This window comes from Centroberyx affinis, unplaced genomic scaffold, assembly GCF_046629955.1.
Source record: "Centroberyx affinis isolate AG114_WGS23_722 - 3 ecotype Tasmania unplaced genomic scaffold, CSIRO-AGI_Caff_v1 ptg000435l_1, whole genome shotgun sequence".
Taxonomy (NCBI): domain Eukaryota; kingdom Metazoa; phylum Chordata; class Actinopteri; order Beryciformes; family Berycidae; genus Centroberyx; species Centroberyx affinis.
The window spans coordinates 121,013-132,707 of NW_027279099.1; the positions used below are offsets into that span (position 1 = coordinate 121,013).

An 11,695-nucleotide genomic window follows, 5' to 3' on the forward strand; every position below is an offset into this window, starting at 1 on the left:
TTGTACCGTTGCCAATGAACACATCTTAATGGGATACTTTGGACATTTTGAATCATACTTGGTTTTTATTCAATACACCTTTGTGACATGTAGTTTCACCATTTCCCTGCAGTTTGCCTATCTTATGAATAGCCACACCTTGGGTTTTAGTGAAGATGCAAACATGTAGTTTTCGGGTAGAAAATTTGAAGTTTCAAAGTGTTCATCAGGAGAAAAGCAGTACTTGGGGGAAAAAAGGACTTGCTGTCAAAACTGATTATTTCTTTCTTTAAAGGATGATGCAAGGAAATCTTGGGAGCCACAAGAAATACTGTTGGCTCTCTTCAGTGGAGTTAGAAACCGTCAACCTGCAGTGCAGAAGCTGCACCTATATCTAATATCAGGGAAGGGCCTCAGCTAGACCTTGATGACCTGAGGTAACCAAGAGGATGAACCACTTCTTTATGTCAAACAAGAGGAGAGAGGAGTCTTTATAAATCAAAATATCTGGCAGAAGACCGTAAGGCCTTTATTTGTAAAGACAGAGGTATTCTCTTAATCAGCCCTTACATTTCAAGAGATAATGAAGTCTATCAAAGATCAAATTAGTAAGACAAAAATATTATAAGTAACCAAAAATTTAATGTTATTCAAACCACAAAGTGATCATGCTTTACTGAAAAGCCTTTTTTTTATTTCTTAATTTACTTAGAACAATGCAAACAAGCTAACAAAATAGAACCTGGCCATTTTTTTTCTACAAAAAGAAAGTGTGTATACAGTATGAAACCAGCCTAAAATTGCAAGCACCAATTACATTTTCTCACTTGGACATATATACATGATATATACACTCAAATGAAATACTGTAAGTACAGTCCGCAATCTGTATGTTTAAGCATTGGAATGTGTGTCCTCTGTATTCCTGCAAGAGTGCCTCGACAAAGGCTTGAAGTCTTAAGTTAGGAGGGAAAAAGATAAACCTTCCAAATCCAACAAAAAAAAACAATAAAAAAAAAAGAGAATATAATCCTATAAGTACAGCAGAGAGTGTCGTCACTGTATGCGTAGCATCTTCACAGTTGGGGCAGTTTGTCAACAGGCGTGTCGAATTTGAAGTCTGGAGGGAAGAGGTCAGCGGCGCGCGGGTAGATTAGTCGGTACGACTGTCTAATGGTCACATCCGCCACGCCAGCTATGTCTCCGATCTCTGGGGAAGCATCAGAAACAAAAGAATCCATGTTGGTTCAATTGCTCTACCTGCAATAAATTATTTACTACTTTTCTCTAAGCATCTGCTGGTGATTTTGATAAACATCCACTTTCAAATTGATAAGTTAAGACTGAGAATTTTCCATGTACCCCTTTTCTCAGTCTGTTAAACTCTTAAGCACAACATTGAATTGTAAACGGCCACGCACTACCATCACACGCCCTCCTCACCTTTCTGGGTCTTCTTCTCAGCGGAGGCCTGTGAGGCCATGTAGATGGCTGCCGCGGCCACAGAGATGGGGCTCCTGCCGGGCACCAGGTCCAGCTCCACCGCCTTCCTGGCGATGAAGGTGGCGGCCATCTGGACCTGCTTGGGCAAGCCCAGGTTGGAGCAGAAGCGGGACATGAAGTCTCCTGTGGTGATGAGGTCCACGCTCGTCTCCAGTGCCTTGAGGATCAACTTGAAGCACCGGCCAATCTCCTTCTTGGAGATACGGGAGACGGCGCAGATCTCTGTGGAGACGAGGAGGAGAGAGACCGGTTTAGATGGAATGTAGCGAAAGAAAATCTAGAACATTTCTTGCCAGGAAGACTGCACTTTTCACAAGTTTTTTCTGTCCAGTTTCTTCAATGACTTCCATAGTAAAATTGTAAAAGATAAAGTGCACTGATATGATGTGATATGATGAATCAAATGCCATCCTAAGTGATGCAGATCCACACTGTGCTGAAGCAAACTACAAACTACAGTCCAAAATCCCCTTAATATGTATTGAGGGGACAAGGTCTGACTAGCCAACATGTCTTTCTTTTACCTAAAGATTTATTAATATATGTTATGAAATGATTTTACCGGTGACACAATATATCCCAGTAGAGTAAAGGGGATAAATACATCTGCAAACAATTTTCTGTAATTGGAATTTTATACTTTCACATGCATTTCTCTAATTTCCAGAAGTTTGTGTAGATTTTATAACAAAAAGTCCAAATAAATGTACTTTGAACTAATTTTGTAACAACAAAAGAAAAAAACAGTCTGAGGGGTTAAAAAATACCATAATTGTAGTTTACAGGAAAATGAAACCGCTTGCTCTGACCTTTAAACGTCCTAGGAACCCCTTCTTGTCTGCAGGCGATGTAGAGGCAGGCTGAGGCGATGGCATCATTAGCTCGACCTTTCAGGCTCTTCTGTTCGTAAACTTGCTTGAATAAGTTGTTTGTTCTGTCCTGCAGGACAAAGGCATTATTTGTTTGTCAGCAACAGTCTGTACAAATTCAATCACATGCTACAATATTGTTAGCTCACATGCAAAATAAGCATAAAAAGCTGAATAAATATTATATTTATGTATTCATTTAAGTATTTCTTTCTTTCCGTCTTTGACAAAATAAAAAACACATGACATGTAAATAGTAAAGGTTAACAAAAAAGTCGTGACGTCTTTCCATCATTCCATTTCTTCTGCCTACACAAGATAACAGGCATCAAGTCCAAGAGAGCATACAAGTCAAGTCACAATTTAAAGTCACACAGTATATTCTTCCTAAAAGCACCTCACAGAACATTCACATACATGACGATTCTTTGGAATATTTTAATGGCAGATGGAACTCACGATGATATTCCTGGGTAGGTTGATGCGGTCGGCCATAGTGGTGATCTCTTTGAAGGCGTTGAGCATGGCCCGGTCCGAGCTGCTCATGGTCCGACGGTTCTGGTACTTGGAGTTGCCGAACTCGTCAAAGCTAGCTGCGCCTGTTCCCTGTGGTGGAGCCAGAGGATGTTTATCAGTAAAACTCACATCGCAGTCTTATTTCTAGACAACTATGACACATTACACAACTATCCAAATAATCAGATTGGTCAAAGACGTGTTCCAACAGCGTTGATAATTGCCATAAAGCACGGCTAGCTGCGGCATATTGGCTGATCTGCCAACTCTCATAAAGCTAGTGATCAATGTCTCGTTTTCTGATGTTTTTCTCTCTTCTGTATACTACACTAAATAAAACTTAAGACAGTATACATGCAATGGTAACCATTGTATAAAAGCCATAGTAAACTTCGAGATGTTCCTTAGCGTGATAAGGGATAATTTGGTGCTACTGACAGTCCTAGACTGTGACTCACACCTAGCTGCATCACTGTGGTACCCATAATCACAGGAAATTAAAACTCGGGTATTATGGCTGTTAACGCTGACCGCATCATCAGAGCTTTCAATGACACAGCATTTCAGCATCACTTCACCTACGCAATGTGTATTTGAGCACATATAGAAATTGGTTCCAAATAGTGAAAAACCATGCAAATATCACTTGCTCAAGGGTGATATATCCTTTTGAAGAACAAATGACATATTTCATCTGTAATGACATATTGTCTGCATCACTAGTTGAACAGTATGATATTTGACAAATCCATTTGAAAATACATACATTTGTACCCCCTAATTCTCATTTCCACTAAAGACAGGCTGGGTACCGCTCACCTTGCTGATCATGGTGGTCAGGTCTCCCCCATTGAGCAGCGGGTTCTGGGCATCTCCCACTCTGGATGGATCTTTGGTGGCTTTCTCATTGGTAAATGTCCTCCACTCTGAGCCCACATCGATTACACGGTCGCCTGAGGGGGAACGGTTCGATATTAAAAAAAAAAAGGCCCATTAACACTCTACTGTCTACATCCTGAGTTTTGTTGGAAGCCGGATATAGACCGAATGCAACCTCCTTTCTTTGTCTCCTTATAAATAGCTTTTGTTAAACTTTCGTACAGATAAGAGGAAAAAATTGATGTCAGCTTTTCAATCTTTTGTATCGATGTCTTCAGCTGTTACTCTGAAACTAGTTTTTCCTTTGTCCTTGATTGATGGAAACAAAAGAAGCGAAATGTGATGCCAAAGATAGAAAGAGAAGAGTTCAGAAAAGGAGCAGAGCAGTTGATGATAGATTTTGTCTGTGTTTGTCAACAATAACACTAACCAAGGCTAAAAGCACAATGAGTCACACACAAAAAATGTCTGCAGTAAGTGCACACAACACATGCATTCACTCCTTGTTCTCTCCAGCTGCATTATCTCCCTTTGGGAGAATCGACCAGAAGATGGTGCCAGATTCAGAAGAATTCACTCATGCTACCACCTGTGTTTGTCAGGACCACAAGGCCCCTTCAAATCTTTAAATACTGTAGAATTTGTCAACCCTCCCATCCTCCCTTTCTTCAACTCGGTCTTAGCACTCTTCTAGCACTAAGCAACAAAAACATTCCCTCAGGGGAGTCCTTCGGGATCAGTGAGCTAGGGCACAAATATTGTACTCTCAATATTGTGGGTCTGATCCCAGCTCACAATCTTTGTTGCGTGTCATCCACTCTTGTTTTCTTCCCTTTTTCCTGTCACTTTCTCTTGTAATATTGAGTAAGGCAGAAATACCATATATTATCTTCAAACTAAAACATCCAATTGTATCAAATCAAGGATGTACAAAGGAAAGGAAGGCAGGGCATATCGTTTGAACATGGCCAATATTTCCTCCCACTTATGATGGCCTGTTCCTAGAACCATATAGCAGGGTCAAGGATTAGATTTCTGATATTTTAATCCTATTAGGCTTTTACCATCCATCAATCCAGCTAATATCTAGGAGCAATTGTGACATTCATCCCCTTACTGGAGGAGCGAGAACAGAGAGCATTTAGCTTGCATCAGAAAACGGCTCCAGTCTCTTATATCCCATCTGACCAGGTCGGTGCTCAAGGGGCTCATTACGAGGGGAAGTCTGTCTTCCACTGCAGCTCTGTGTTACAGTCTGTTAAAAGCTAAAAGGCTTTGTACTGGATCTATGTGTGTGCCGCCATGTCATGTGTGCATGTGACTTGCCAAAAAACATAATAGACAGCATTGTATGCACATGCACTTTCGAAATGCTAGCCAAGGCAAAAATTGTCTAAACATCTATCTATGTGGAGAAAATAATTCAATGAGTAATGTGCTCAAATATTCCCCTAACCGTAAAAATGGAAACGGTGTACATTTGCATAAGTTTTCTCAAAGGCATCTGTTAGTTCTCTTCCTTTCTTTGTCCATTCATCACCTCTACTCCACGTTCCTGTCTGCTTAATTTTCCACCTAATTAAGGATGTGTGTACTGACATGTTTGGTGTAGTACCGCTAATAAAAAGTTGAGATTATCTGTGTGTGTGTGTGTGTGAGGGTAATTGAGTGAGAGAGAAGGGGGTGTAAAGGAAAACAAAAGGGAGGACAGAAAGGAAAGAAAAAGGGGAAGGGAAAGGAAAAGGAAAAGGAAAAGGAAAAGGAAAAGGAAAAGGAAGGGGAAAGGAAAGGGAAAGTGAGAGCAAGTATGTGCTAATGTATCAAAGGCTCTGTAGCCCAAAAACTGTGTGTGTGTGTGTGTGTGTGTGTGTGTGTGTGTGTGTGCGTGCGTGCGTGCGTGCGTGTGCGTGTGTATAGTCACTCACCCACTACAAGGCCGCATTCGGGGCAGATCATGTCCCCTGCTCTGTAGTCCTCCACCAGCATGGCATCAGGGTGGTTGGGACACTGAACTCTGGGAAGGGCCAGAGCCTCTCCACTACAGAGCAGAAAAAAAGTGTAGGCATCAGTTAACAAAAAGCTCAAAGGCAAGAAATGTATATGAAAGGGAGGAGGGAGAAAGTGTACTGCTAGAAAGTCTCATCTACAGCAGTGAAAAAAGCCAGCAGACTGCGAGCTGTATCCCTCCCCCCCCCCCTTGTCTTGTGAAAGATCACCCACAGAAAGATATAGCTGATGAAAAACCTCAGGAGGAAATAAAAGTAGAGCAAATTAACGATAAGTGTGTTGTTTGCATTTTTGTTTACTTCCTTACACCATTATTACCTGGGGCAAGAAAGGTCTGGGTGAACACTCTTGCACAACAAGTTTTACAAATTGACTGCTCTAATTACAAGCTGTCCATTTGTCGGGTCAAGCAGGTTGAAAGCTTGAAGTTGGTTAAGGCTAACTTGGGTTGTGTCAACATGCGACTTAAGACATGAAGGAAGGTGTAAAAACGAATTATCAAAGGTCATAAAGTCGCACGATTAACATCAAACAAGTCGGAGTCAAAGCTAACGTCACGACGCAGCAAAATGTGAACAAGCACCTCGCCTGCTCGTGTCGGTGTCTTGATATAGCAATAACACACAAAAGTCACGATGATGGCGAACGCGCAACAGAGGAGTCCAGCATCCTTGTTTGTCATCAAACCAGGACTACTTCACGTTATTTTGCATGCCACTTTCTACTCTCAGATTAGCTCCTGTAAAAGTGAGATAGTGACGGTCCGTGAACAGACAAACATTCGCCCAAACCGACACTGGCTACACAAAGTACTACCAAGGAGAGGCAGAGACGCACAATGTGCATCCAAAAGAAGAAATTCACTGCATTTATTCGCTCCATTCCTGAATTTCAAAGATTCTTCAGTTGACTAAGTCAGAGTGTATCCCACGAAGAAACCTAGCTGCACAGTAAATTTATTTTAGCTGGCTGTATTGTAAACTTTCAACAACAGCAACGTTTCTGAACGCCGCGCCTGATGGTGACGAAACGGCAAGCTAACAAGTTAACTACAACAACCTACGAACGGTACGCTAAACCTTGTTGTGTATCTTACACTAATGACAGGTCTAAGCAGATCTGTTGTATTAAAAATGTGTTATAGGGATTTAACGACGACAAGATGTGAGGATAATGTGATGATCGACGCAAGCTGTTAAGTGACAATGCTAATACAGTATGTCAACGTAACGGTGAATCTGATAGTGACTTCTGGCAACATCTTGCTAGCTAACTCCTAGCCCAACATACCACACAGCTAACGTTAAAGATAAGGACCGGACATTTTTTACTAGCGCTGGCGTCTGCCATCACGTTTAACTAAATAACAGCTCTACAAAATACAATTCTAAGTGCCAAACACGATGCAGACATATTACATTTGGTGACAGTTTCTACGCACCGGCTTGTCGACGCCATGTCACCGCTCCCTTTGCCAGCCAGTGAACAGTTTGGAACAATGGGGCGCTCTACCTATATTTATAGATTTTTCAAACCACGTGTCCACATGAGGACGGAGCGCCAGAAGGCTCAAACTAGGGCGACGTTACAACGAAACATGGACGTTGACCGCCGTAAAACACAAAAGAACCTAGAAAAAGAAGGCTAGAAAGACAGCATGCCTCATCATACTGGCTCAGGATAGACACAAGACAGGACATCAGATACAGCCTCCCCCCAAATAAAAAGTACCAATGTCCAATGACAGCAATGAAAGCACAATGCTGTAAAGTACTCAAGACATCCATTCAGTACAGGCCGTTCAAAGCCTCTGGACTGTAACAAGCAATGTCTAACCCTTACAGACTTTAACCAGAAACAAAGGCACAGGCCTGTTGATGAACTGGTCTGTAATGTGATTGTCTCTCTGTGCCAGCCTGTGTCCCTACTGCTGTACCAGTCTGTGACTACATTGTCCCTTTTCACCATAAACTTCACTGGCCTGAAAAGGAAAACACACAAAAAGGCACTTGACTTGGTCAGAGTTCATGAGACTAGAATAGAAGTGAATAGAAGCAAATGGAATAGAATAGAATAGAATAGAATAGAATAGAATAGAGACTTGGCAATAGAAAGTAATATTTTATAAATTACACCTATATTTATTGCTCACCTGCCTTGTTGCATATGTGGATACACAAACATACTAAATTTCTACATGTCTTTAAGTATTTGATGAATTTGTTTGAATACTGATAGTCAACAACGGATGATTGCAGTGTGCTGTCTTCATTTCTACAACACTGGCAGAGGAGAATGCCACTGAGCTCTCACACAAATTGTTATCAAGACAACAGCAGGTGGAGCTAAAACAGAAAGTGTGTCAGGTTTGGAACATGCGGAAGATGCCATGGCCAGGCAATGATATTTATTGCACAAGCCACTCATGTGCAATTGTGTTCATTACTAGGAATTCCTAGCTTTGAAATAGTGTCGTTTTCTAGTATGAAAATGAGCGTCAGCCTGCCACAGGGTACAGTCACATATTGCTGAGTATGCGTCATCTGGGGTGAGCAATCTCATCCAACAGTTTGCCAGAGTTGGCAGCTCTTAATGATGTGAATCCCTGAGTCCCATCTGAGGGATCTGGGCTTGATCCTGTGGCACAGCAGCTCTGATGGGGCGTTCTCATCAGCACTGCAAAAAGATAAACAACGCCCCAGTGTGGGTTTATACTGCTGCTGAGGAGGTAGCAGCACTGACACAATAAGTGAACCCTTTCATTTATTCATTTTTTACTAGACTTGGTTTTTGGCTGAAAAGGGGGTATATGTCCTTGACAAAGATTCACAATACTTGAATAAACCACTGACTATCCAATACTTCTGGTGTATGAAGGAAAGTTCACTTGCATAAATGGTTACAAGTCACAGCATGACAGACATCACAGGTACAGCAAACAGGCTGTGAGCAGCAGAGACTCTTATGCCTCTTTAGTCATGTAGTCAAAAGAAAAAAATGGCACATGCTCTCTCTTTTGTCTCTCTCTCTCTCTCTTTATCTCTCTCTCTCTCTCTCACACACACACACACACACACACACACACACACACACACACACACACAGGCACAAACCACCACTGTCTGAGCTTCCCATGAGCTGTTGATATTCATTATTTGTCTTATTTCCCAACTGTGACTTAATGTGTTCACATCATTCTTCGTCATTCTTACTGTATGTTAAGTAACAACATGGGACCCAGGCACAAACAAACACTGTGAGAGCTGCATATTGGTGCGGGTGCAGCCACCCGGGGTGCTGCCTGTAATTTGACACACATATGCACACACGCACACGCACACACACACACACACGAACACACACACACACACACACACACACACATACATACACACATACACACAGTGAGGACCTTCACTGACTACATTCATTCCCCCTAACCCTCTCCACTATATGCCTAACCTTAACTCTTACCTAAACCTAACCCTAATTCTAATTTCCCTATCTGGTGAGGACATTTGGTACACACACACACACACACACACACACACACAGAGAGAGAGAGAGAGAGAGAGAGACAGAGAGAAAGAACTCTTTACTTGCAGTGCTTAAAGGTAATTAAAAGCCATGGAAACAGGTTTGTTTGGGTTTGTTTGGGTCTGTGAGAGTTCATGCAAATTTGATTTGCAGTTTATTTTTTGTTACTTCCAGACAGGCGGCACACATCTGAAATAACCTTAATGGTGAAAGGATAATAATGACAATGTGCAGTGCAGTTAAACTAATAGCTGTTATTTGTGTGTGTGAGCGCACACAGTGTTTGGGGAGGGAGGTCCATGTTGAATAATTTACAGCGCATTGAGCCAATTCTCAACACGTTGACCTGGTTGCCAGGGGCATCTGGGTGCTTTTGCTGCTGAACCTAATTATCTGTTTGCTCCGCCCACGCAGGCGGGGAACCCCATGCTATCCAACCACTGTTACCACTGCCACCCCAATGTGATAATCCTGCCCTCCGCACCTCCCCGTCCACCACAGCATGCTGCTACCGCTCCCCTCCCCACAACACACACACCATATGTCTAACCGCAGTCACAGAGCTATCTGGGCTTGACACCATCTGCAAGTTTGGAATCAGGGCAATGTGTTACACAATCAGTATCATCACTACTCCATCAACAGCCACTTCCCACAGCAGGGCCAAGTGGAGCTAACCCAGGCTAGGACCACTGCAAAAAGTTTACATCAGAATTTGTATCATATAATTAAAAATACTTTGCTTATTTTGCTTAGTTTGCTTATTTGAAAATACAGCCTGGCTGACTTATCGATCAGTAAAAGTATCACATCATGATAAATCATCTCTTGGCAACAGGATGTGAGGAGGAGTTGTTTTAAGAGACCAAGGGCAGACAGTTAAGTGAGTTCACATGCACTTAGATGGTACTTGTTAAGGGAGGGGAGAGCATTTCTCATTCACTTTGCCCACTCAGTTTTCCTTTTAATTCTGTAGGGATTCAGAGTGACTCAAATCAAGTCACAAATCCACTTCTTTAACCTCTAGGCAACAATGTGTCCCTGTAGTGGAAACCACTAATCTAATGCGTGTGTGTTTAACCTGTTTAATATAATTACTCAACAAGCCTGTTAACAACACAGACATAATCAATAATCAATTTGGGTGTCTGTGTGTGGGTGTGTCGGGGGTGTATAGTGGGGTGGTTGTGCACAACCTCCAAATCTGAGCCTATAAACCTGGAAAACCATCACACAACACACACTCCTATGGCTGCTTTTCTGTTTTTTTCACTTCCTCTAAAAGTACAAGGGCAGAGTGAGTGTGAGCAGAGAGTGCCAGCAGCCAGCAGCCAGCAGCCCTGGACCGGTTGAAACCTGTATGGGTTGAAACTCAAGAGACACTTCCTCCACCCTGTGCATCAGCAACCAAATCCAGACAGAGCTGGAAATGATGCATGAGTCCAGCACCCAGGGTCCTAGTTTCCTATTGACTGCTTATTTTGCTAATAGCATAGTATAGTATAACAAAGCATAGCATATCATAGCATAGCATAGCATAGCATAGTATAACAAAGAATAGCATAGCATAGCATAGCTAGATAGTTAGATAGATAGATAGATAGATAGATTGATATGTACATTATGCATAAACAATGTATCTTTATTAGTCCAAGTGTTACCAACAGTTTAGTTTCATTGTAACAACTCGATGCTTCGTGTCTTTAAATATGTGGCGTGTGCACAAAGAGTACAAAGAGGAGTCTAACTACCCGGTTAGATTAGTCTACTGAACATCAAGCAGCACATTGTGGCGTCTGGGACCTTGAAAGAAGCAGTTGGAAATTGATGCTACGTTCAGGTCCTATGGGAAAGACGGTAGTTAGGAGTGTCCTACTTGAAAGTATCGTCCTGGGCAGCTTTCAGTCGGTAATTACTGCTTATAAACACCATTCGCCTCAGCTTTCAGGTCGTACATGCATCCTGGGAACCCGAGGTTTGGCGAAGGACCCTGACTTGTCTGAAATCTGAACGTGGCCAACACGGAAATAGCCTACCTGCAGTTTAGTGCAGGTAACGACAAAAATCATTTCAAATAAAAATAACTATTTTCATCACATAAGTAATTTTGTGATTATAATTGAAATGCCAGACAAGGCACAATCTACTGGCTGGATTTTTGGTTTACCGTTGATAGTGGAATGTACTTGTGCGCTGTAAAACACACACCCAAATGTAGCCTAGCAATCATAAGTGTTTGTTGAGTGTCAAAAAGCTGAGAATAATTATCATGGGCAAATAAGCCACAAGAGTCCATTCTTCATGGTGATTTTAGACCTCTCCTGGCGTGTTGCCATTACATGAGGGCAGTAAACTACAATAATAATAAAAGAACACACATTTCGAATCAATCTGTTGTTTTAATC

The 11,695-nt window shown here is 41.9% G+C and overlaps 1 protein-coding gene across 1 annotated transcript; it reads right to left on the reverse strand.

Annotated features, from left to right (window-relative positions):
* Positions 1 to 4: 4 nt before the first annotated feature.
* On the reverse strand, positions 5 to 7,255 carry gtf2b (general transcription factor IIB). The gene is made up of 7 exons (XM_071516892.1): positions 7,195 to 7,255; positions 5,672 to 5,784; positions 3,687 to 3,820; positions 2,811 to 2,957; positions 2,292 to 2,421; positions 1,423 to 1,704; positions 5 to 1,189 (listed from the first exon to the last, which is right to left on the reverse strand). The coding sequence occupies exons 1-7, from the start codon at positions 7,209 to 7,211 to the stop codon at positions 1,056 to 1,058; spliced, it is 957 nt and encodes a 318-aa protein (XP_071372993.1). The 5' UTR covers positions 7,212 to 7,255; the 3' UTR covers positions 5 to 1,055.
* Positions 7,256 to 11,695: the final 4,440 nt, after the last annotated feature.